This window comes from Purpureocillium lilacinum, assembly GCF_023168085.1.
Source record: "Purpureocillium lilacinum CBS 284.36 DNA, scaffold_2, whole genome shotgun sequence".
NCBI classification, from domain to species: domain Eukaryota; kingdom Fungi; phylum Ascomycota; class Sordariomycetes; order Hypocreales; family Ophiocordycipitaceae; genus Purpureocillium; species Purpureocillium lilacinum.
The window spans coordinates 6,015,176-6,040,105 of record NW_027072112.1 but is presented as its reverse complement, the minus strand read 5'-3'; the positions used below and the strand labels follow the sequence as shown (position 1 = coordinate 6,040,105).

Below are 24,930 nucleotides of genomic sequence, written 5' to 3'. Positions count from 1 at the left end.
GGCGGACGGATCGTCTAGCAGACCATGCGTGTGGCGATTGATGGGGTGAGACGGGATGCGATGCGATGCAAATAAAGCCAGAACAAATAATTCAAACTTCGACACCCGGCGCACTTGACACGTACGAAGCACCGAACCGGACAGTCAATGCGGTGCGAAACGGCGGCGATGGGCGATGCGAGAGGTGGTGGTGGGCCAGGAAGGTAAGGCATGCGCGGGTCCAAGGTTTGGATGGAGTTGAGCCATCGCGTTTGTTTACTTGGGGGACGTGTGGGGCCGCATGCGCCAGCTCTCCAGTCTCCGACGCCCGCCCGCCCGCGCGCCACAACCTGGAGCTGCCTGGCCCACCACCCCGAGCTTCAGCAAGCACACGAGGACACTCTCATGCATGTGCCTGCAATCTTTCTGTACAGAGTACATGAACTGGTATTTCGTATCGATTTGCTCAGCTCGGCGAGCATTGCTTTTCTGCTTAGCCCATCCTACATAGAATCCGCGTCTATACTGGTAGTTGCAGCGCTGGACCAAAGCCTCAACCAGCCACCGCCTTCAATCTGCCCAAAAATGCTGCGCGCACTCTTGCTGCTCCCCAATGACATTGATCATGCTATGCCTCACAGCTTCTCCGCCTCCCGCAGCGCCTTGTCGCCGTCGACAAGCACGCACCAGCCGTCGTGGCCGCGGCCGCCGTCACCGTAGACGACCGACTCAAACGCGCCGTCCGCGAGCGCCGACTTGAGCACGGCGTCGTCAAAGGTGCCCGGCTGCAGCCAGATGCCCGGGATGCCCAGCTTCTTGGCCTCCTCCAGCACGCCGAGGGTGACGGCGGGCGCCGTGATGATGGACACGGACGTCGTCTTGGGCTCGGGCAGCGCAGACAGGTTGGGCGCCGTGGCGTAGTCCTTGCCGCCCACGCTGACGCTCGGCGAGCCCGGGTTGATGGGCGTCACGTTGAGGCCGCGGTCGAGGTACCAGGCGTGCACTGCGGTCGAGAGTCAGCAGCTCGGCATCTCTATCATCGATGAGATGCCATGGGGCGTAGGATGCGCCAGGTCGCTTACCCTTGTGGCCGAACTTGGCCGGGTTGGAGCTCGCCCCGACGACGGCAAAGAGGGGCGAGGAGAAGAACCTGCGCGCGGTAGCTTCGGTGGCCATCTTGGGCTTTGGGTCGGTTGCTCGGACCGGGATGTAGATGTGATTTGCAATGGAGGGGACGTCAATGGCCGGCGCAGTGATGCTCTGCGGCGTCGTCGAGCAGGCGGCGGCGGCGGATTAGTTATATCTCGGCGCTCAGTGACGGCATGCGCCGGCGGACACGCGGGGTTCCGAGGCTGGCCCAGCGCTGCTCCGACCCAATGGCGCAACCCCGACGTCGGCACCGAGACCTCCAGCGACAGCGAGCGAGCTGCCAGGTAGGTTCGCGGCTATAACGTTGGCTTAGTTCGTTAGTTGACGGCACTCCGGCACGGGGGCAGCGCTCTCGTTAATCGGTGATGGCGTCGTCCGCGACACGAACCCTGCCATTGGCATGTTTGCTTGATTCTTATATATTGACTCGACCCTCTGAATGAGCAGCTTCTGCCACCACGCTCGTAGCATCTGACCATGAGTCGCTAACAATCATGTCTCTATTTGGGTGAGTCTCCCTCCCTGCCGACCGCCAACAATGCAATGTTTCATTATTGTCACAGCATTGTACAGTATTGACGAGTTGGGCATCGACAGAAGAGCAACCTTCTCCGCAGCTGGCTACGCGGCGGCACGGCCAACGTATCCCGCAAGCCTGTTCCGGACCGTGCTGTCGTACCACCATGCGCAGTCCGACCAGGGCACGCTGCTCGACCTGGGCTGCGGCCACGGCCTCATCGCGCGGGAGATGAGCCCGCACTTTGCCAAAGTCGTCGGCCTCGACACGAGCGCCGGCATGGTGAAGCAGGCCGCGTCGACCACCGACGACCCCAAGGTGTCCTTCCGCCAGGGCGGCGCCGAGGACCTCTCGTTCCTGGCCGACCGCTCCGTCGACATGGTCGTGGCCGGCCAGTCGGCGCACTGGTTCGACTACGCCCGCGCCTGGCCGGAGCTGGCCCGCGTCGTCAAGCCGGGCGGCTCGCTCGCCTTCTGGGGCTACAAGGACAACGTCCTCGTCGGGCACCCGCGCGCCAACCGCATCTTCGACCGCTTCTGCTACGCCGAGGGCGCCGACGTCGCGGCGCCGGGCGTCGAGGGCATGAACGCCTACTGGGAGCAGCCCGGCCGCAACAAGGTCCGCAACCTCCTCCGTGAGGTGACGCCGCCGGCCGCCGAGTGGCGCGACGTGCGCCGGGTGCTGTGCGACGTCGGGAGCGAGGTCTCGGCCGAGGAGCTGCCGGACGCGGAGACGGCGTGGATGCGCAAGCGCATCAACCTCGGCCAGCTCGAGGCGTATGTCCGCACGTTTAGCGCTTTTCAGGGCTGGAAGGACGCGCACCCGGAGGCGCGGAGCAGGGTCGACGGCGGGGACGGCGACCTGGCGGACGTGCTGATGGATCGCATCGTCGCGTCGGAACCGCGGTGGAGCGCCATGGGCGACGCGTGGAGGGACGCCGAGGTCGAGACGGTCTGGGGCGCGTATATACTCATGGCCAAGAGGCGATGATGATCGCTGGGAGCCTTGTCCAAGCTGCTGTCGCCTCGCTCCGTCACATGCGAAATGCAATTACGAGTAATAATGGCGGTAGTTGGTGGTCCGCGCCGGTTGTGATTGCCGTGTCTTTGCTCACCGCATCTTGATGAAGCATCGCGAGGACCAGGGGCCCGCGCTTTGCATAAACCGCCGCACAGCCCCCGCGACGGTGGCATAAAACAGCTTCATCCCGGCGCCATTGGCTGCGGCACTCTCCGGCCGCCGTGCACAACTGCCCGTTGCCCCGGCAGTCAGGACCAAGAACCAAGGGACCCCCCAGCAGTTCAGGTCGGGCCATGGCCGTGTGTGTGTGTGTGTCATGGGACCGTGGGGCGGGCTGCGTCTCAGGAAAAAGGACAAGGCCGTTGTTGACCTCCTGGTCCTTTTCCTTCTTGTCTCCTGCATCAACACCACGACCCGAGCAGAAACCCCCATCATCGCGAAGTCTTTTTTTCGCCCTCCAGCAATCACCCGCCCTTTGTTCGAGCCTGAGCTGCCGTGCGAGCGAGCTCCATCAGCAGCACAGAGCGCTAGCGTCCACTGTCTGACCAAAAGCCAGCGCCCAGGGAGACCGAAAATGGTGAGTTGCCCCAGCACCCGCCGCCGCAGTAAACAAAGAGCCCCGCGAGTGTCCGATTGCGGCGACGTGATTCGCCAGCACAGCGCCCGCAGCGACGCAACCACCCCCTTCTCCTTGATTCGAACGGTCGCGCGCGCTGCCGCCCAAACCAAAGGCCGCCGCGCCCCTCGAACGCCTGCCGCCGCATCATCATCACCATCATCCACATTCCTCGTTGAACGTCGCGTGGCCTTCTCTCACACTCGCTCTCGCACGAAAACCGCAATCGCGCATCTCCCGCAACAATGGCTTCTAACAATTACGACTCGCAGGCCTCGACCAACTACAAGGAGGCGTTTGCGCTGTTTGACAAGCGCGGCAACGGCCGTGTCACGGTCGACAGCCTGGGCGACCTGCTGCGCGCGTGCGGCCAGAACCCGACGCTGGCCGAGATCCAGGACCTCGAGAAGAATGCCGGGAGCGACTGTAAGTTTTTCTCACCCTTTTCCGCGCTGCTTGGTGGTGGTGGTGCGTGCGGAGAGGAGAGGAGCACAGATGGGCTGACCTTGGGCGGCGATCCGCGCAGTCGACTTCGAGACGTTCCAGCGCATCCTCAACCGCCCCGGCGGCTTCCGCGACCCCGGCGAGCCCGAGGAGTACTGCCGCGGCTTCCAGGTCTTCGACAAGGACATGACGGGTTTCATCGGCGTCGGCCAGCTCAAGTACATCCTGACCAACCTCGGCGAGAAGATGACGGACGACGAGGTCGACGAGCTGCTCAAGGCCGTCGACACGAGCTCCGGCCAGGTCAACTACACCGGTACGTCATGCGCTGAGCCTCTCGCGCGATGTGTTTGCTGTAGCGGAATTGCTAACGCGCGTGGACTTGGCAGACCTTGTCCGGACCATTCTCGCCAACTGAGCGGCCGAGCGGCAGGAGAACTCCTTTGACGAAAGATGAACGGTTGAAACGCACAGACAGACACCTCTCGGTTACGATGCATCTGCGGGACGGAAACGGCGTTGTTTTTACTTGGGTGCACACCATTTTGAGCTTTTACGCACCTGTACAAGGAAGGGACTTGGGTTTGGTGACTATGCGTGGGCGCCAGCCGGCGATGGAGGAACGACGACGAGGGGAGAACGGGTAGACAGTGTATGGATACGTATTTACATGGCCGGATGGCATGGCGGCTCATGGCAAGCACACGATGTGCTTGAGGCATCATAGCAGGCAGAACAAGACTTGTGCAATTGCCACTTAACGCTGGGATCTACTGGTGATGCTTGTCAAAGGATTTGTGGCCGGCTTTGGCTGGCGGTGTGCCGTCCTTCCGCCTAGACTCGCGATTACGTATCGGGGTCTACACCATGGTCGTTTGTGGTGCAGTAGACGGGATCTTTTGAGAGCACGAGAGAAGCATAGCCTTGTTCCTGGCACTTCGGCACGGAGGAGGCAGCAGCCCAGCGGGGTCCGAGTGTTCGCCTGATGTTATTGCAACAGTGGCCCCAGCGCCCCCATCGGACAACCTGGAACCCGCCCAGCGCTTCCATCCCCCGCCTCACCTCACCACCTGCCCTGCTAGGGAGCTCCAGTGGACCGCGTGTCCACTCAGACCAGCTTCACCAGAACCCCGTCTGGCAGGTCCCTGCATCATCATCACGAGACAGCTCCCCAATCCTTTGCTTCGACTCAATTCACTCGCTCGCCACTCACCTTGGACACACCGACGTCCCGCTCCTGCAGCTGCAGCGCTTTTGCCTTGCCTAACCGCCGTCGCCCACCACCAGCCCGCCGCACGTCTCGGCACCTGCAGCTCGTCCGTCCCGCAGCATCCATCCCACCTCTGCCCACCTCCGCACCGCCAAGCTGGACAGGCGGCTCCGGGTCTTAAAGCCCCTCCCCCTCATCTGCATCTCACTGCTTGTCCTCGTCCTCGCCGCCACGCTGGCTTCCCAACGCGCACTCCCTCGTCTTGCCTCTCTCGTTAGCCACTTCTCTCTCCGAGCTCGACCGGCGCCGTCGACCTTTCGGCCCTTGACCACGAGCACCATGGCGGGCCCTCAGTATCAGACCCCGCCACAGGCGCCGCCCGTGTTTACGGCCACGCCAGACTCGATCCTGGCCGACACCAAGAAGCTCAATGAAACGACCAAGGGCGTTTACGACAAGGTGGTGGCCGAGGTGCAGCCTTCCAATGCCACGTTTGCAAACGTCATGGACCCCATCCTGCTCGACGACAACAAGGCGGCTGCTCCTAAGAGGATCATGACCTTCTACCAGCACGTCTCAGCGGATGCCCCCCTCCGAGAAGCCTCCAACAAGGCCGAGGAGATCCTCGACGACTTCATGATCGATCTCAAGATGCGAGAGGACATCTTCAAGCTCGTCGATGCCGCATACGGCACCCGCGAGTCCCAGAAGCTCGAGACCGAGCCCCTGCATGTGCTGGAGAAGGAGCGCCAAAAGTACATCCGCAACGGTCTGCTGTTGCCCGCTGGGCCCCAGCGTGACCGGTTCAAGGAGATCCAGAAGCGCCTCAGCCAGCTGTGCATTCAGGCCCAGAAGAACCTGAACGAGGAAAAGGGTGCCATCTGGTTCACCCCGAAGGAGCTCGAAGGCGTGCCTGCCGATGACATTGACGTCAACGAGCTGGAGAAGGGCACTGGCGAGAACGAGGGCAAGGTGAAGCTCAGCTTCAAGTACAACCACTTCTTCCCCATGATGAAGTATGCCGTCCACGAGGAGACTCGGCGCACCTATGTCATGGCCGAGGCGAACAAGGTCTGTCTGTACTCGACCCCGAGATGCGGACGCAGGCCACCCTAGACTAACATGCCTTTCAGTGCACCAACAACGTGCCCCTGTTCCAGGAGATCATCACTCTGCGCGACGAAGCCGCCCGCATGCTTGGCTACGCCGACCACGCCAGCCTCCGCATCGAGACGAAGATGGCCAAGACCCCGGCCACGGTCAATGAATTCCTCGGCGACTTGCGCAAGCGTCTCGCGCCTGGTGGCGTCAAGGAGGCAGACCGTCTGCTCGAGTACAAGAAGGAGGACTGCGAGAAGCGTGGCGCTTCGTTCGACGGCAGTCTGTACATGTGGGATGTACCCTACTACTCGCGTGTCATGAAAGAAAAGGAGTACAGTGTCGACGAGGTCGAGATCTCGCAGTACTTCCCCGTCGAGTCTACCTTTGCCGGCATGCTCAAAATTTTCGAGGAAATCTTTGGATTCGTCTTTGTCGAGCTAAAGGAAGAGGATCGAGCCAGGCTAAGCCCTACTGGCAAGGCTGAGGACATTGTGTGGCACGAGGAGGTCAAGGTATACACTGTTTGGGACGACGAAGCGGCCGGCAGTGGTTTCTGCGGCTACCTGTACTTGGACCTGCACCCTCGCGACAACAAGTATGGCCACAACGCCAACTTCAACCTCGAGCCCGGCTACATCAGGGACGACGGCAGCAAGAACTACCCCGCTACGGCACTCGTGTGCAACTTCAGCAAGCCGTCGCCGACCAAGCCTGCTCTGCTCAAGCACCACGAGGTTGTCACGCTCTTCCACGAGCTCGGCCACGGCATCCATGACCTGGCCGCTCGCACCCGATACAGCTACTTCCACGGCACGTCTGTCGTCGATGACTTTGTCGAGGCGCCATCGCAGATGCTTGAGAACTGGTGCTGGACACCCAGCGTGCTCAAGTCCCTATCGCGGAGATGGGACACCAACGCCCCGATCCCTGACGACATGGTTGAGCGGCTTGTGAAGACAAAGAACTTCAACTCGGCGACTGCGACCCTCACGCAGCTTCTCTATGGCCTCTTTGACATGACCATTCACACACCCAAGTCCCACGACGATATCAAGACGATGCATGTCGGTCGTCTGTGGAACCAGCTCCGCCACGACATTTCGGGCATCAAGGGGCCCGAAGACCAGGGCAAGGGACTGTAAGTGCAAAATTCATGCCACTGAGATTTAAATCTTTCTGGAAGCTGACAGATGCAGCGAATGGGGCAACCGGTATGCCAACATTGGCCACTACATTGGTGGCTATGACGCCGGCTACTATGGCTACCTCTACTCCGAGGTCTTTTCCACCGACATGTTCCACTCCTTCTTCAAGAAGGACCCCATGGACGGCAAGGAGGGCCGCAGGTACCGCCGGACTGTCCTTGAGAAGGGCGGCAGCATGGACGAGATGAATTTTTTGAAGGAGTTCTTGGGCCGCGAACCCAGCACGGAAGCGTTTTACCGCGAGCTGGGCTTGTCCAAATAAGGGGCTGAGTGCCTCTGACGGCCGGCGACTACATCTGGTCCAGCTAGGTTCAGCTACGGACTAGACCTGTAGCTTATATAGTGTAGCCACCCCAAGAAAACCCTATAGGAACCATCCTTCTTGGCAAATCTCTCTCGCTGCTTGACTGAGTCCTTCTACGCGCAGTCTGCTGAACGTGGGACGGACATGGAGTATACGAAAAACAAGCCTGAGTGTATGCTGTGCCGCCTTCATGTTGTGACGCAGGATCAGGCAAACCTTGTGCTTCCAATGTCCCAGCAAAAGCGACGAAAACATTGCACATTGCCACATGTATGGTCCATTCAGCGCGCTGAAGTGGCAGTATTGTAAATCCATATCTGGACCTTCGCGTCTACGGAGTTGTTTACATGTCATTTGTCTATCAGACTACCGATACTGATACAATGTATTGTTTCTCAACCACCTGCGTAGAATTTGGAAGACGTATAGCTGGTGGTGGACTGCACGGCACAGCAGACGTTTCAGTGGCAGTATGCGTATCTATCCCTGATTCTCGACAACCAAGCCGTTGCTCACGTCTCACTCTATCCGGTCTTTTTTCGCACTACTGATAAGCTGTACTGTTTCTCAGCCATCAACCTGCACAGATTTTGGAACACGCCAGCCAGCTGGGCGAAGAGTTGCACAGCGATAAACTCTATTACAAGTCGGCCGTTTAGTTGTTTCTGCGACAAAGGTTCGATGCTGCCCCTATGCAAGGTTTGTCTCTCATCGTAGTTTGGAGGGTCTAGCGTGAGGTTAACACAACGTTTCGAGAAACTCTTGAAGTTGCACTGCTCCCATGGCTAGGTATATAAACACATACAGCGATGTCGTCTACTGCATTGCAAAAGCAAAGCACAGCTTTTCCACGCGTTTCGCATCCTCAACGACGATTCATCATTGCTGTACCCTATTTCCCAGGCCTCCTGTGGCTACCAAACCCCCCGTTTGCACTTGATACTTGACAAAATAACCGAAACAATGTCTTCCCAAATTACTTACTTGCCCACCGAGATCCGGCTTGGCATCGTCGAAGCCTTACTGGAGGATGGCTGCAGACTGGCACCGCTCGCTACCGTGTCGCGAGACTGGCAGGAGGTAGTAGAACCGTACACCTTCTCCCACATCAAGCTTACGACAGAGCGAGCTGGCCAGTTCGCATCGATGACCCGCCGCAACCGGGCCCATATCCGCTACATATGGGTCAGCCTAGAAATTCGGGATTACGACTGCCTCCCTTGCCTAAAAGACAGAGGGTGGGGAGTGCGCCAGGCAATGAACGAAGCGAATAGAGTCCTCGTTGCGTCGGCGTTGCGCGATCTGTTTGCGGCTCTCAGCGAGTGGGAGCCGACCGGCAGCCTGGTGCTCGACTTTGGAGTCGATTCGCCCTGCGACCCAAAGGAGTGGTTCAAATACCGTGCTTCAGGGCTCGATGAATCCGACGACGAAGATGATGAGGGTCGATGCCCCGAAGAGGGCTGGACACCGCAATTTTATGGACCGCATCCCCGGATCCCCTACAGGCTTAACGTCTTTGAGCATATAATGCAAGGGAGCTTTTTCGGAAGGGATCCCCTCAAGGAACAGATATGTTGGCATCTACTGCCTCAAGCCCCCGCAGTTACGGGCGTGCTTCTCCGAGAGCAAGGCAGCATCCAGTGCCGACCGACGGCGCTGAGGTGCCTGCTTTCACGTTTCCCCAGGCTCGAGGAGATCTACTGTGAGCCCCGGACTCTGTGGTACAGCAAAACATCGGCGCGTGGTCTAGGAGGTGAGTCGCCGCTTTGCCCGCACATCACATACTTGGCAGCATACATCCATCGTTGGGCATCGATGTATTGCTAGTCCCGTGAGTGCCCCCCCTGCTGACCTTTTCTTCTTCACGTATCAGGAAGCATATCGTGTTTTGAAGCGCTCGCTTCCAGCGGAGTGCGGAGACTTGTGCTCATGGAGAACGATGAGGACTCGGATGACTCCTCGAGCGATTCCGATAGCGATGACGACGACGGGGCCTACGGGCTCGTTCTAACACCGGGGTCTGAGATCGGCCGACAGGTTGCCAGCGCCAGCCTCAACCTCGAGCATCTCTCCGTCGCCTTCAACGCCGACGCTCGCGCCTTCTTCCGCGCCTGCCAGCCCGACTGGACGTGGCCCAACCTGACGTCCCTCGCGCTGACCTCGTACTCGCTCGCGAGCGGCCAGCAGGGCTGGAACAACGGGCTGCTCCGCGCCGCGGCGGCAACGGCGATGAGAATGCCGCGGCTCGAGACAATGGAGATATGGAACCCGGGGCTGGGGCGGCCCATGCTCTTCAGGTACGAGGCAAAGGGGGACGGGCGGAGGCCTGTGATACGCTGGAGGGGGAAATGGACCCTGGAGCTGGATCCCGAGACGGTCCGCGCTTGGGAAGCCGTGGCGCTGGAGCATCGCGGCCGTGCGTGTGTCGTTGTGGGAGAGTTGCTGGACGAGGGCACGGTGATCAAGTGTCTGGCGGAGTCCATCGGCCACTTGAAGCTTTCGAGCGAGGTCGTTCGGAGCGGGATGGTGAGGGAACTGCAGCGAGAGTGCGTATCGCGTTACGAAGAGCCGTGCATTTTCCCTACGTGTAGTTAGATTTAGCATTCTCTAGGCCTACAAGTGCCAACATTGAGCACAACGGAGCGACTCTGTTCCTTGACAGCCTGCTCAAAAGAAGTATAGCGCTAGTGTAACAAGTCATACGATTGTGTCGACTGGCAATGCGGAATCATCCATCTCCAAGCATTCGCCACGGCAGCGTGGAGTTGAGGAGCGGGACGTCCGGGGCGGGCGGCTCAACGACAAGATCCAGCCACTCAGAGCGAAATCTTGTCCCCGTCCCTCCCATGGAATCTTCGTAGGCTTCCACCACGCGGGCTCCGTGTGCTCCCCTCCCACCTCCCATCACCCCCTCCCCCGCACGCGGGTACATGTTGGGGGTTGCTTTGCCTTGCGCGCGGACGGACGGGTGGATACAGTTGAGCATCATGGACGGTCATAAGCGGGACTGGAGTCTGAGGGTGCCACCACAGACGGCATCATTGTTGATGATGAATGGGGCGAGCGAGCGCTAGCCAGTACGTAGTGCCGGGTGGGCACATGAGCAGATTGGGCAGTTTATCCCCCAGGTCTCAAGCTGGCTTTATTCCGGTTGCCCCCGCTCATCAGCAGTATCCGCTGCCCCCGCCCGTCCCGCCTCCGCACTGGCAACTGTAAACGGCCAAGAGCCGAGCCCATGAGCAGTTCGTCCCACTCTCGCGAGCCGGGGTCTGTCCGTTTCTCACCTGGGCTTTGTACCCGCGCGAGCTTTGAAGCGGGCAGGAGGTTCGTTCGAGATAGGAAGCGCAAATTACCTCTGCGTACTGCTGCTTGTTACATGTTCTGTCCCAGGCTATGGAAGGGCCAAAGAACCGACATCGAAACTTCTACGAAAGCCGGAAGTCTACAGTCCACGGAACGATGCCCGCGGACGAAGTCGAAACAAGCAAGGGAATCAAGGTCGTGAGAGTTTGGGCTGGGCGCGAGGCGTTGCGCCACTCGCACCACCAGCGTCCAGTCCACATCAATCACAGTCCCCCCCCCACGCCCTCCGGGATGAGAAATCGGGAATTAACAGGACAGGGCAGGGCAGGGGCCAAGACGACCGCGCGCGATGCCGAGAGATGCGGCGCTCGCGTGGCTGGATGGGCGGGCTGCTCCCCGTCTTGGAAGCCCTGGGGTTTCCCGCCTTGGCTGGCTTGGCTGAACTGTGGGCTCCCGGCTAATAATGTTGCTCTGACGCCGACGAAGATAAGCGGCGCTGGGATTGGAGAGTGAGAGAGTCATGACGCTGGTGCGTCCGCCCGGCTTGGCGCTGCGGTGGGTTTTCAGTGTTGTCCAGAGGATTTTTGCTCCAGTCTGATGCCGTGATGATGACGGAGCAGGTGATGTGGGCATCGCCGTTCGTCCGTGACAGGGATGGTGGACGCTGGCATCCGTCAATAAACACACGCTTTGCAAAGGCGGAGCTCCGAGGCATGAGTAGTAGCATTTGTCAAAGGCCAGGACGTCCAGACCCTGTTCCGACGACATGGAGGAACGAACGAGGTCAAGCGGCACTCGGCCAACACTGTATGGACCCGCGGCATTTAATAAAGTTGACGCTGTTGGATGCTGCATGCCCTCCCTCTTCCTCCACGCACGTCTGCCTGGTCGCAACTTCATGCAGGATGCAGCAGCCCAAGGGTCGCAACTGGCTCCGCTGCTGACGGGTTTCTAGAACGGCCTCTTGGGTGGCGGAACAGGGGGACTCCACGAGTCAAGACCTGGCGGCCAGGCCATTCTGCATCCCTGTACTCCATCTGTCGTCCCACTGGGCAGATGCGCGACGTTTGTTGACCTTGAATTCCGTTGGCCGCTGGGCGCATGGGGGTCGGCTGTGATGAATGGTGGGCGTGGTGGTGTGTTGAGAGCGCCGTTGGTATGGACGAGGCAGCTTTGGACGAAACAGCGGCTGAACAAGCTTCCGATGACATGGTACCAACGAACGTCCGGTTTTCCGCTAAGCCGTGTATTCAATATTTCTTATCCTGCGAGGTGGAAATGAAGCACACAATGACTCCCATGCAAGGACGCTGCAAGTATCGCCGACAACATCAGTTTCCATCAGTAACCTCGAAGAGCAGGTTTAATGGACGGCTGGGCTCCCCGACGTCAACCCTTCCATAGGTATCACAGAGCTCCACGGCATGGCCACCGCAGGATGGGGCCTAGGCGCAAGCGGCCGTAGATATAGCAGCACTCGCTCGTGCGATTGAAGACATTGATGTGCGAGGGCAGCCGTGTGCGCGAGGTTGCGTCCAGCCTTGCAGACTGCGGCGGGGAAGCGGTTTATGCGAGTAGCGAGGCGTGATCTGAACCTGGTACTTCGCAGAAAGCGCAAGCACCCGACGTCGAGAGACGTCGTGGACCGCGAAGTCCGCGCGCCGAGCCGGGCAAGCACAGCGCGCCACACCGGAACGGAACGGGATGTGCGCTTCTTTCAGTCGAAGATACTATCACAGTACTGTCCTGCACAGAGCAGTGCCATTTATTACATTACACCAATCCATGGGATGAGGTCGCCCGCGACTGTAGTTCCTTCGGTGTGTTGTGGCGCCCTCCCAACGCCCAGCTTTCGACATCATCAAGTGATGCTGTCACGTTCCGAGGCAAGCGCAGCTTTCAGTCAGGAGCATGACAAATTGCTGGCATGCTGTTTCAGTATCTGTCTGTTGGGAGAATATGCTGCATGTAGACGCACAGTCCCCATGTCCTTCTATTCTTGTGCTGTTGCGCGTCCCTGGGATTGAACCAACGTGGACGGGCTCCCGCCTCTTGTCGCTGCACTGTTGGCGTTCGATATACTGGCACCTAACAACAGGGCACTGCCGCTGACTTCTGACACTTGACCTTGCTCCCATCGTTGACAACACACACAAGTACCTGCTGCGTACCACGTCGGTACTCTAGCGACTGACAGAGCAGCGGCCAGACGGCGCCTGCTCAAGCAGCCTGGATGCCAAGACGAGCGCGCCCTACAGCGCCTACCGCTTCGAACGCAGCGACTCGGTTCTGAGACGCGTCTCTAGGCGAGCGCTCGCTTATCGGGCGTCGTCTGTGCGGTATGCACTGGCCTGCCAGCGGGTGCGAAATGGACAGGACAGGCTGAGGGCATCGCACGTGGCGGCGCCGATACCCTGCCCGCTGCAGGGGAGGCCAGAACACAGGCGACTGGATGCAAATGGCTTTGGCTATGACCAGAAATATCACGACTGTGGAGGTCAAGTTGGTCAACTGGATGCATAGCAGAAGGTCAGGAGGTAGTTGCAGTGACAAATTCGAACGACTTGTTACGCATATCGTGCCAACTGCCAAGGCAGAGACGGGACCAGCTGGCATGTAAGAAATGACGGCCCCCAATCTTCAACAAAGAAGTGACTGCGTGGCATCTGACTTGACAATACCTCGCACTGCCTGCGTCCATCTACACGACAATGCAGATCGCGCAACTGAGTATCACCGCCTTGGCCATCCTGAGCCGCGCCGCCTCTGCCGCGCCCATGAGCGAGGCCGACCAGGACGTCTCGGCGCGAAGCCCATCCACGTTAAACTCGCTCGAGGCCCGCCTCCTCACGTGGAAGACACATTGCACCCACGCGGATGCGCCGTCCTACTGCGTGCATGCGCCGGCCGAGTGCGACAACATCGGGACATACCACGCGAGCGGGCGCTCAGACGAATGCAAATCCGATTGGCAGTGCGGGTGCGTACGGCAGCATGTGTTTCCTATGTGATGGGACAGCCGGTGATGGAATTGCCTCGGGAAGAAACGCCAAAGACGACGACGGGGCATCGTGTCCGCATGGCTTGCCTTCAGAGGCGCCAGATGATTGCTAGACGACATGGCTGCACATATCATCGAGATGGGGAAGCGTGGCTGATGCTTTGCTGCGTCGTCGCTACACATAGAAACTGAAGCAAGGGGGACGCGGAACCATGGCGGAGGTCAAGGACAAAGGATCGAGCCACGATAGCAGCCACGTCGTCGTCGCAAAGCTGGCAAATGCAGGGACGAGCACATCAGTGGCCACAGATCAGCAACGGATAGCCTCCGGACAAAAGAATCCCTGCAGCGAATAGTGAATTGTTGTTCGACTATGCTTCTCTGCGAGCTTCTCCCTGCCTTCCCGAGCAACGCAGTTACGCAATTCTCACGTACCTGGCGCTTGAGCAGGCCCCGAAACCTTCCAGCCAGCCTTGGTTGCAACTTGGTGGTGATGGGGGCTTCCCACACGGGTGAATGAGGCTTTTGGCGCCGCCGATCCGCTCCACCACCGTGGAGCAAAAGCCCGCTTCTGTGCCATCCATCCCTTCCATTCATCCTCCAAGCCATCCATCCATCCATCCATCCCACCCGCAGACGGCACAAACCAGGCAGCCAGTCGAGGGCACACGGCAAGCAGCCCAGCAAGCCCAGGCAAGATAATGAACGGGCTCCAGTTCTGACCCCCGCATTTGCATCGACAGTAAGCCCGCTCGGGCATAGCTGTCCTGCCGGGGGTCCCCTGGAAGACCCAGCGGGCCAGCCAAGCCAGCATCCCCCAGCATCTCGCAGCGTCCCCATGCTCATCCCTGCCCCCGGGGGATGGGGGGGCTCGCCCGCTCGACAGCAGGGCCCTGCCTGGCCTTGCCTGGAGGGAGGGCTTTGGGGGCCAACACCGCGACGCGGATTGGAGGAGTTGCAGTTGACCTGCTCCGTCGAACGACAACTGACACAACAGCCCGCTGGCTCGGTCAGTGCTTGTACAGTAGAGGTACCTCGATACACCTACCGACCGACCGACAGGCCGTGCCAGGCCCGAGGCCCCAGGGAAGCGCAGCGGGCGGCCAGTGCCACCCTGCTGCGTCGCCGTTCCATCCACCCTCCCTCTTCCGTGGTCGCATTTATTTTTTTTCATTATCTGTTCCTCTTTCCCTCTCCTCCTGCTGCTTCGAACTTATCCGGCTGCTCCCATCACCGGTCGACCGCTGCTCGTATCCGTGAGACTCTTCTCTTCGTCGTCGTCGTTGTTGTCGCAGGCGCCGTGTGCTGCCGCTGCAGACCAGATCCTGGCCACCGCCGTCTTTGTCTCAGACTAATACCCGGTCGGACGACCTGCCCGCTGTTCCGCTGTGCTGCACCCGCGTGGCCGCGTGCGCTCAGACGACTCGTATCGTTCCTGCTTTTCTTCACACCTCATCTCGCCTACGATCGACTTTCCTACTTGGTTCCTTGGTCGCCCCATCGTCTTATAATAGGACGGAGTCCACCCAACATGAGCGTCGACGCAGAAAAGAGCGCCGTCGACAAGGCCGTCGGCGACAACTCGTCCAACTCGGACGTCGACAACATTGTCGACCCCGATGCGGGCCTGTCAGAGGAGGAGAGGAAGGCTGCCGTGAGTAATTTTTTGTCGGCGCGCCCCTCGCACCGCACCGGCGAGAGGGGTGTTGTGTTTCTCTCAAAGCCGGCCGCACAGACGCGGATAGCTGACATCGTACAGGAGCGCAAGCTGCTGTGGAAGCTTGACCTCCAGCTCATCCCGTGGGTATGTTCGTCCTCGTCTGGAAAGGAGACCCCATAAAGACCCCGCCATTGTTTGCGACGGAAAGACTGATCTTGTGCCCCCGTGTCAAATGTAACCAGCTCTCGCTGCTGTACCTCATTTGCTTCTTGGACAGGACAAACATCGGCAACGCCAAGATTGCCGACCTGCCGGCCGCCATTGGCATCGACATCAAGAAGGAGCCCGACAGGTTCAATTCCACCTTGACCATCTTCTTCGTCTCGTATGCCCTGTTTGAGGCGCTGTGTAACTTTCTGCTCAAGAAGTTGCGCCCGTCCATCTTCATCCCCTCCATCATGTAAGCCATACTTCCATACCTGCGGTTCACATCGCGCCCACCCATTGGTGCTGACACTGCGGCGAAAAGGGTTCTCTGGGGCGCATGCATGCTGGGCATGGGCTTTGTCAAGAACTGGTCCGGCTTGATGGCTGCTAGATGGTTCCTCGGCGTCTGCGAGGCCGGCCTCTTCCCCGGCATCAACTACTACCTGTCGTGCTGGTACCGACGAGACGAGTTCGGCGTCCGCGCCGCCATTTTCTTCTCGGCGGCCGCCATTGCCGGCTCCTTCGGCGGTCTGCTGGCGGCGGCCATCCAGAACATGAACGGCTTGGGCGGCCTCGAGGGCTGGGCGTGGATCTTTATCATCGAGGGCGCCCTCACCATCGTCGTCGCGTTCATCTCCTTCTTCATGGTGCACGACTTTCCCGACGAGGCCAAGTTCCTCTCCAAGGAGGACCGAGCGCGCGTCATCCTCCGACTCAAGCGCGACGGCCAGCACTCTGCTGAACACGAGGAGTTCAAGATCGAGTACCTCTGGGCCGCCCTCAAGGACTGGAAGACGTACGCTGGAATGCTCATCTACATGGGCCCCCTCATGCCGCTGTACGCCTTCAGCACGTTCCTTCCCAGCATTATCCAGTCCATGAGCTTCACCGACAAGACGCACATCATCAAGAACCAGCTTCTGAGTGTGCCACCCTACGCCGTTGCCGCCATCTTGACTGTTGCTGTTGGCTTCGCGTCGGACAGGACAAAGAAGCGTGGCATCTACAACATGGGCTGCGCCTTCATCGGTATCATTGGCTTCATCATGCTCATGGCCACGACAAATCCTGCCGTGCAATACGCGGGCACCTTCCTCGGAGCGTGCGGCATCTACCCCAGCATCTCCCTTACCATTGCGTGGATCGCCAACAACGTCGAGGGCGTGTACAAGCGAGGCATCGTGCTCGGTTTCGTCATCGGCTGGGGCAACCTCAACGGAGTCGTGAGCAGCAACATCTACCGAGACCCGCCCCGGTACTTTACCGGCCACGGCGCCGTCACGGGCTACCTGTTCGTCTGCATGTTCGGCGGCAGCCTGCTCATGTGGACGATGCTCCGGCGGGAGAACAAGAAGCGCCTCAACGGGGAGCGGGACCACTGGGTCCAGGGCAAGACGGAGGCAGAGATCAACATGCTCGGCGACAAGCGTCCGGACTTCATCTACACCCTTTGAGCGTTTGCCTTTCCTCCATTTCTGTTCTCGGGCCGGTGGAGCAGTATGCAGGGGCCGCGGAGGGGGGGACGGTAGTCCGGCAGTATGCGTGTTTGTTTGGCTTTTGATGAGCGATGCACATAGACTGGCGCGTGCGTCCTGACGGCAAGGAGGGGGGAGCGGTCGATTCGATTCAGACTGTGGATACGTCTCTGGTGCTGTACTCTGGCTACGTTGTTGGTATATTCAGGATACATTTTAACTACCTATACATAGCTTTTGGCATAGTGGGACATTTCTAGAGCAGAATGCTGACCGCCCGAATGGACGTGCCTTGCATCAAGCAAGCAGATTAGCCCTCTGTGAGGCCAGGGCCCCCATGACGGTCCAGGCACGACATCGATGGGAGGATTCCAGGGGCAGTCGGACTGACGCGGCAAGCACATCGCTGGGAAGCTTCATGTTCCAGGGGTAGTCCGACCGACGCGGCAAGATCCCAAGCAACGCTTACGCCACTGGTACAATATCTCGGAAGCACACTCATATCACATCATGTACTTGCAGGATAGTACACGTAATCGTACTACAGGGCTGTCAATCCAGAACCATGGTCCAGGAGCTGGACAGGGGACTTTGAGAACGGTGGCCAACCTCCCTTGCGGAAGATAGAAGACACCGGAATTCTGCACGTACGTCCAGATGCTGAGGTGCAGCAGCGCACACCTGCACGTTGGACGCAGACAGCCAGAGACGTCGAGGGAGAATATACCCTCCACTTACGTCCAATCCAATGGTGCCTCCATGTTGTCAGGCGTGCGAGCCGGCGCACTGGAAATTTGATCCGATGGGGTGGCAGTGGTAGTGTCTTCTTTGAAACCGGCCGCGGGCGCGCGCTGCAGATCCTGCGGGTTTGAGATTCTGTGACCACCTTTTTTTGCGACCTGGCAGTCCAACGTTGCAGTGTGTTGCACGCACACACACACGGGCACCAGACCCTGGGAAGGAGGGAACTTGTTGACTTGCCCCATCGGGGAGGCACTTTGGGGCGCGTACAACGGCGGCTGGGGGGCAATCGGAGCAGCGCCGAACGCAGAACGACGGGGGTGGCGGGTATGTCTGCGGGCAGGGCTCGGTGATAGAGAGAGAATGGGAAAGAGAGAAAGATGCCTAGGTCCGTAACACGGGAGGGAGATGGGTCCTTGTCCGTGATCCACCGCGGGAGACAGACAGGATGGGCATGCCGGGTTGTGGAGGACGGACCGGGCCTCCGACCCCGGAGAGGTTTCTTCTCCGCCTTGGGCGAGGCAGGGGGCAATCGTGGGGCATATTTGATCATTGATGGATCACATGGATATGTTACAGGCCACATACGAAGCGCTGTACTCGTGCTTTGCGTTTACTGATCGAGGATTGGAGAATACCGGGCGAAGAACCAACAAGGACGATCTGTCACTTGGTGAGCCAGCAGCGCGGTTCCTGGCAAGCGGCAGCCAGCTAGCTGCATGCACGCGCTCTCACCAATATCAATATGAAGAATGTATAAACTCGTCCACGCCATCAGGGGTGCTGTACCTGGCAGCCTGGAACATTGGAACAGCAGACCGGAGTAAAACTAGCAGTGGTGACTATTGCTTTAGCTAAATGCAGTTGGCCTTCCAACATCAAGGGTCCAGTCCATGCCCGCACCCCTTACAGCACTTGTGCTCCGAAGCCACTCAAGCACAACCCGAGCCTGATTGACCCGCCACTCCTGGCACGGATCGCAAGCGGGCACTGGCTCGACGGTGGAGACAAGGACAGGGCTGAGTGACTTGGTCCAGCCGCGTCGCGGCGAGTGCGGGTAGGGGATCAATCGCACAGGCACAAGGCCACAGTCAAGCCATGGGCCGGTGTCTGGGGAGTTGCCTTGGTTGGACTGCCCACACCGGGCGGGCCTAAATTAAGGATAGATGCGTGCGTGTTTATCGTGTCTTGTATAGTACAATAATGGACAGGCATGTTGGCCTTCGGCTCGGGTATCCGGCTGTGTTAGAGGGACTGGACGAGACCACGTCCCGCTTTCCGACAAACGGGACTATCAGAGCACAGACGAGACAGCAACCGACATGGTCGGACTGTCACGGTACGACAAGGAACTTGTACAACCCTTCACAAAGACGATGAACCCTGCCGGATCGATCATCATTGACGTGAGTGGTGGACTGACATGGATATGCGTCCTTTTCCTCATCCCCGCCACTGAAGAATGCATGTGCTCGGGGCAAAATTATTCGGAATGGGCCGGCGTCGTTGCTTTTTCTCCCCCGGCCGACAGGGACAGGCCAAGAGCAAAAAAACACGGGGCAATTCTGGGCGGTCTGAACGAGAACTCTGGCCATGTGTTGCGGTGCGGGTAAGACGGGCATTGGAGAGGATTTGTGGCGTCCGAAGCCCTCCGACCAACGGCCGGTCGTCCACAAGAGCAGTGGCGGCGCCTGGCCAGGAACAGTGCGGCTAGTAGATGGGCGCAGCGCGACGGCTGTGATATGGCACGATGCTGTATGATATGCATAACGACGTTGCGGTGCTAAGTCTCGTGGCTCCTGATGGGTCGGAGTACTTACTGCCTTGGGACTCGTCACGGCGATTGCTCTGCCGTGTCGAGAATCTGCTCTGAGAAAAGCGACAGGCTACGACAGTTGTCGGACAGGGGGCCTTTCGTGCCGCTCATGAACTTCCAGGTTGTGAGCAATCTGCAGCGATTGACTGGCCACCCCGGCATAGAGCTAAACCACGGCTGAGCGAAGAGGGTTTCATCGTGACTGGACCCTCTGCGCATCACATCCCGCCTCTGGTGTTTTCTCATCCCGTCACGTCCCCTATCCCGTCCCGCCCGTGTTCTCTACTGGCAGCACTTGTTCATGTACTTACGAAGGACTGTCGTACTGAACCGTGCTCCACCACGCGCGCGGTTCGTACGGCAGCATCGTATCGTGACCCATTCGAACCCCCCCGTACTGGCCGACGCCACACTGAGCAAGTCCCCGCCCCCGTTCGCAATTGGGAGTCTCGGAGCAGGCGACAGCCGAGCCAACAGCAGAAAGCCACTTCGCAACAACCACCGCGCGCGACGCCGCCCCCGAGTCAGACGCCAGGCAGGCACGGGTTCCTGGATTCAATGGGTCCCGTCCCGCGCTCGTGCTCCGGCCGGACCCTGCGCCATCCAGCCACGAGCCAGCTTTTACTGCTTCTGCCAACTGTCGGTGGGGGGTGGTTGCCGCTGCCACGAGATCTCGCTGCCTTGCCTCCACCCGAACCCGGTCCTGGCAGCCTGCGCGAGAATAGAACACTTGGTTCCCTGGCGGGCGGTGACAACAAGTCGGCACAATGAGGGAGTGTTGGCGCCAGTATGGTAGCAGATCCACTGGCCTGGCCTGGCCTGGCCTTGGCGATAACACTTGATCTGGGATGGGATGGGCGGGTGCGCACAGACGGCGTCGCCTTGCAACGTAGCCGATCGATCGTCGCGGGTCTGTAGGCGAGAGACATTGAGAAAACGTGGGCGGCAGCAGCATGTCGTGCTGCCAAGGCAGATCCCCCAGTTCTGGGCACACGACATGGACCGACCCGGGGGACCTACCTCCCCCACCAGACAGAACGGCAAGCACGTACGTGTACGTATTATTGCATTGCTCACACTACTCTGCGGCAGGCATTGAATCCAGCTCCGCAAGAGCGCTGGCCAGCTATGCCCCCGTGGCATGGGTATGGCGGCCCGACACCGTGAAGAAGAGCATGTACTGCCCGCTGCCCATGGCTGCTGAGGCACGAGGAGGCACGGACGACACGAGGAACGAGAGCCACGAGGTGCACGGATTGGCAACCAGTCCGAGGACACCCCGGCGGTGCCAGCTACGCCTCCGAGCGTCCTGGGCCCTGGCCGGTCCTCGTGGATGTTCTGGCCGGTGGCGTCGGGAGCATGGTGCGTCTGTGTGCGCGAGTGGCTTGTGTCGATGCCTCTCATTGTCCACCTTCTAGGCAAAGCGATGGGGTCGACCTCGGGGCATGGCACGACGCCTCTCTGTCGGTTCCTAATTTGGGGTTCAACAGACGGAGCGGTGGCGGCGGTGTGTTCTAATGGATACTGCACTGCATAGCCTGCTATACTCCGCAGTTCACTATTCTCTCCTTCCCTTAAAGGCACGGGGTTGTCTGCCGGTTCTAAATCCCCAAGGGGGGCCGCCTCGCTGCAGTCATCAACTCCAGATCTGCCTTGCTGACCCGGGGCCGAACGAGACCCTGCTTGCGGCCGGAGGGAATAGTCCAGCCGCACCACGAACGTCAACTCTGGGTGAGGCGCGCGCCGCGCAATTGCTGCAGGTTGCGCATAGTCGGGGCGCAGACTGTCAATTGGCTCTGCCGCATACTCATAGCTTGTTCGCCTGTATACCAGGGCCAGCTATAGTGTCTGGTCTGATCGACAGACACCATCCATCCATCAGTGTCTGGTGGCCCAGCAGCCTGCTGGCCGAAGACCCGGTTCGTCGCAGTCGCCCAACTTGGAAGCTGGGTCGGTGATGGTCGCTTCGTCCCCTGCAGCGCGGCAGCCACCACATACAAACAGACGCATACCCATCGCGCTCTCGGCTGTCCACTCTTGTCGTCTGCATAATCCTCGCGCTTGGTTTCTCCGCGAAGTCGGTCCCGATAGACCAGCGAAAGCCGGAGGATCTCTTTGGTGATTTCGTTGTTGGGAGCGTGAAGGAAGGGAAACGGGCTTAGATCCTTCATTGCTGCTCGACCCTGGCACCTCGACGAGACGACCTTTCACACGGGCGAACGGCACATGGAAGCAGGCGAGGACAAGCCAACACGACCCACGGGGTCGTCTGACATCCTATGACCTCGATAACGAATCCGCACGAAAGCCCCGACCGTTCAGCAAGGGACGAACCCTCCGCGCCACACACACCTCGCGGCGGCAGATAGACTCAACCAGCTCGACCACTCGACAAGCTTCAACAAAACAGAGGCCGCGCAGTGGATGACCGCACCCTCTATTGAGTGTTTCACTTCGTGTCGCTCCGGCGGCTGCTTGCATCGCCAATTACGCTACTGGGTCGCACGTACACGAGAGGGCGACTTACACCGCTTCGCTGGCGGGTGGCCGCACCGCACCGCACCGAACCGCAATCGAACAACAACAGCACCACTCCCCGTGTAACGGGGGGACTGCACCCAGGGGCCCGAACATCGCAGAGGCAACACGCTCGCTATTGTTTTTGCTGCTTTGATCTGGGAGGGAGTCCTTCAAAATACGGCGTCGACCAAGCTCCCTCGTCTCTTCATTCGACGTTGCTCCTTTCCCGCCTCGTGAAGGACGCTCCGTCGACCCCCTGACGGCCAGTGCGTTTGGCCAAACCTACGCAATATCGCAAAAATACGACTGTTTCTGAGCTGAAAGTAGCATTCTGGTCAAGCTCGCGCCGAAAGAGGTTAAAAAGACGGGCCGCGAGAGAGGTCTCGGCGCAAAATCCAGCATAATGGCATCCAAGCCCACAACCACGGCGTTGCCCACCGCCGAACAATTCACTCCGCAGCAAGTCAACACGCTCGCCACGCTCGAGCGCGTGGGCGGCTCCATCAGCCTCTTCGGCGTCCTGTGCATCTTCGTCACCTACGCGTGCGTGCGGCGCGTGCGCAATGTCCAAAACACCTTCATCGTCTTCGCCAGCGTGGCCAACGTCGGGGCCAGCGTTGCCAGCATCATTGCGCTCAACGGGCTGCAGGCGGGCAAGGCGTCGGCGCTGTGTAAGACGCAGAGCTTCTTGTTTGAGATGTAAGTCGTCGTCGACCTGTGCTTGTTACTTGAAGAAAGGGGGGTGGGTGGGTGCGCGAGAGGGCTGGAGCTGCTGGGTTTCTCGGCATTGTTGTGTGATTGATGGCTGTTTCCTGGGCTCTGGGCATGGCTGACTTCTATCCGACAGGTTCATGCAATCCGATCCCTGGTGGTCGCTGGCCATGGCCGTCAACGTCTTCCTCGTCTTCTACTACCGCGCCAGCCCGGACTCCTTCCGCCGCTGGTGGTGGGTGTACTGCCTCATCTGCTACGGGGGACCCTTTGTAATCGCCCTGGCCCTCCTCCTCGTGAACCATCCCCAAAAGGGTCCCATATACGGCGAGGCAACGGTACGGAATCTTCCATCTATCTAATATGTCCATGGACGCACTTTTCTAACGGCGTATGTTTGCAATGCCACAGATCTGGTGCTGGATCGACCCTAAATGGGACAGCATCCGCATCTACACCTACTACATGCTCATCTGGATCTGCATCGTCGGGTCCATGCTATGCTACTTCCTCGTGGGCTACCACGTCTTTCGCTCGCGCAACCAGCTGCATAGCTTCTCACAGTCCAGGACCCGTGACGCCGGCCACCTCGATCAGGTAGGAGGACCATAGTTACCTCGACTTCGCAAGAGCATAGCTAAACAGATCCGCAGAAACTGGGCCTCGATCAGTACAGCAATGCGGGTGGGTTTTACGGCACGGTTGTCACCGAGGTCAAGGTCGTCCACACCTCCGCATCAGTCGAAGTCATCAACAACCTCTCCACGCCCAAAGCCGCCCGCCTCATCGGCGGCATCCACGACGCATCCTCGCCCGACAGCGCGGAGCGCCCGCCCACGCGACGCACCATGATGGACCAGTCCGCCAACGACGCCACCGGCTCGCGACACTACTACTCGACCGTCACGGCCGCCGCGCCCGAGCGCCGCCCCTCGCCCTCGCCGTACGCGCGCATCCGCGTCGCCGGCTCGCGCCTCGCCAGCAAGTTCGTCGTCGACGACCCCATCAAGCGCGCGTACCTGCGCACCTCGCTGCTCTTCGCCGTCAGCGTCTTCGTCACCTGGATCCCCAGCAGCCTCAACCGCATCAACGGCTGGCTGCACGGCACGTCGCCGTTCCAGTACCACCTCGCCACCGCCGCCGTGCTGCCGCTGCAGGGCCTGTGGAACTTTCTCATCTTCTTCATCACGAGCTGGCGCGTCGTTAGGAAGCAGATAAGGGGCGCTGGTGGTGGTCGTCATGGGGGCCGGTACGGCACCGGGGGTTCGCAGCGTTCGCGCGATGATGGCGCCGGCGGGTATGGTCCGGGTACGGCGGTGGACAGGACGGCGGACAGGGAGCACCAACGCGTGGCGGGTTCGCATCCGCTTGCTCATGCGCGCAGCAATCAGCAGTACTCGCATACCTACCGCGGCTCGGACTCGGACCTGGGCGATGGTGAGTCTCTGACCATGGGCAGCGAGGTCGAGCTGCGAGGCTTGCCCCAGGCCCCGACGAAAATGTCGACCAGTCTGTAAAGTGTCTTGAACAGGGCGAACGAGTTGTCTTTTGGCGTTGACTGTGACGAGAAAATGGTTCATCATGTTGCTATACCCTTCTACTGTCTGGTTTCTTTGTACACCTACTACCACTGTTGGTCGCAAGATCACTTTCTTCATTTGCGTTCGAGATCGGACGTATCCAGCTTCAGCACGAGCAATACGGGGCACGAAGGTCCCAGATTTGAAGGACATTTGGATATCTGGCTAATCTTCTTTTCACATATTGGAGTTCTTGAGCTGAGCTCATTTGACGTACGGTTCGAAAGCTGACTGGCACGAAGGGCGGTTTGATGAGGTTGAATGAAGAGAAGGAGCTTCCAAGAAGTAAATACAAGCCAAGAGAACTTGATCGCTGAGGCGTAGCTCATTTTCATCATCGTACAGCCATACATACAGAAAAAGATCGTCAT

At 59.5% G+C, this 24,930-nt stretch overlaps 7 protein-coding genes across 7 annotated transcripts; 6 read left to right on the top strand and 1 right to left on the bottom strand.

Moving 5' to 3' along the window:
• Nucleotides 1–614: 614 nt before the first annotated feature.
• Nucleotides 615–1,155, bottom strand: PLICBS_003612 (uncharacterized protein; the record flags this gene model as incomplete). The annotated part of the gene is made up of 2 exons (XM_018323368.2): nt 615–982; nt 1,062–1,155. The coding sequence occupies 2 exons, from the start codon at nt 1,153–1,155 to the stop codon at nt 615–617; spliced, it is 462 nt and encodes a 153-aa protein (XP_018178598.2).
• Nucleotides 1,156–1,622: 467 nt separating this feature from the next.
• PLICBS_003611 (uncharacterized protein) lies at nt 1,623–2,635 on the top strand (the record flags this gene model as incomplete). The annotated part of the gene is made up of 2 exons (XM_018323367.2): nt 1,623–1,636; nt 1,702–2,635. 2 exons carry the CDS (start codon nt 1,623–1,625, stop codon nt 2,633–2,635), a joined length of 948 nt encoding a protein of 315 aa, XP_018178597.2.
• An 891-nt stretch (nt 2,636–3,526) lies between these two features.
• On the top strand, nt 3,527–4,143 carry PLICBS_003610 (SCF ubiquitin ligase complex subunit cdc4; the record flags this gene model as incomplete). The annotated part of the gene is made up of 3 exons (XM_018323366.2): nt 3,527–3,707; nt 3,808–4,041; nt 4,115–4,143. The coding sequence occupies 3 exons, from the start codon at nt 3,527–3,529 to the stop codon at nt 4,141–4,143; spliced, it is 444 nt and encodes a 147-aa protein (XP_018178596.1).
• Nucleotides 4,144–5,274: 1,131 nt separating this feature from the next.
• Nucleotides 5,275–7,503, top strand: PLICBS_003609 (uncharacterized protein; the record flags this gene model as incomplete). The annotated part of the gene is made up of 3 exons (XM_018323365.2): nt 5,275–6,006; nt 6,069–7,174; nt 7,233–7,503. 3 exons carry the CDS (start codon nt 5,275–5,277, stop codon nt 7,501–7,503), a joined length of 2,109 nt encoding a protein of 702 aa, XP_018178595.2.
• A 1,005-nt stretch (nt 7,504–8,508) lies between these two features.
• PLICBS_003608 (uncharacterized protein) lies at nt 8,509–10,140 on the top strand (the record flags this gene model as incomplete). Its single annotated transcript, XM_065600253.1, has 3 exons — nt 8,509–9,298; nt 9,419–10,091; nt 10,137–10,140. 3 exons carry the CDS (start codon nt 8,509–8,511, stop codon nt 10,138–10,140), a joined length of 1,467 nt encoding a protein of 488 aa, XP_065456325.1.
• Nucleotides 10,141–15,380: 5,240 nt separating this feature from the next.
• On the top strand, nt 15,381–17,170 carry PLICBS_003607 (uncharacterized protein; the record flags this gene model as incomplete). The annotated part of the gene is made up of 4 exons (XM_018323363.2): nt 15,381–15,503; nt 15,609–15,653; nt 15,752–15,969; nt 16,039–17,170. 4 exons carry the CDS (start codon nt 15,381–15,383, stop codon nt 17,168–17,170), a joined length of 1,518 nt encoding a protein of 505 aa, XP_018178593.1.
• A 5,501-nt stretch (nt 17,171–22,671) lies between these two features.
• PLICBS_003606 (uncharacterized protein) lies at nt 22,672–24,496 on the top strand (the record flags this gene model as incomplete). Its single annotated transcript, XM_018323362.2, has 4 exons — nt 22,672–22,967; nt 23,116–23,317; nt 23,391–23,576; nt 23,633–24,496. 4 exons carry the CDS (start codon nt 22,672–22,674, stop codon nt 24,494–24,496), a joined length of 1,548 nt encoding a protein of 515 aa, XP_018178592.2.
• Nucleotides 24,497–24,930: the final 434 nt, after the last annotated feature.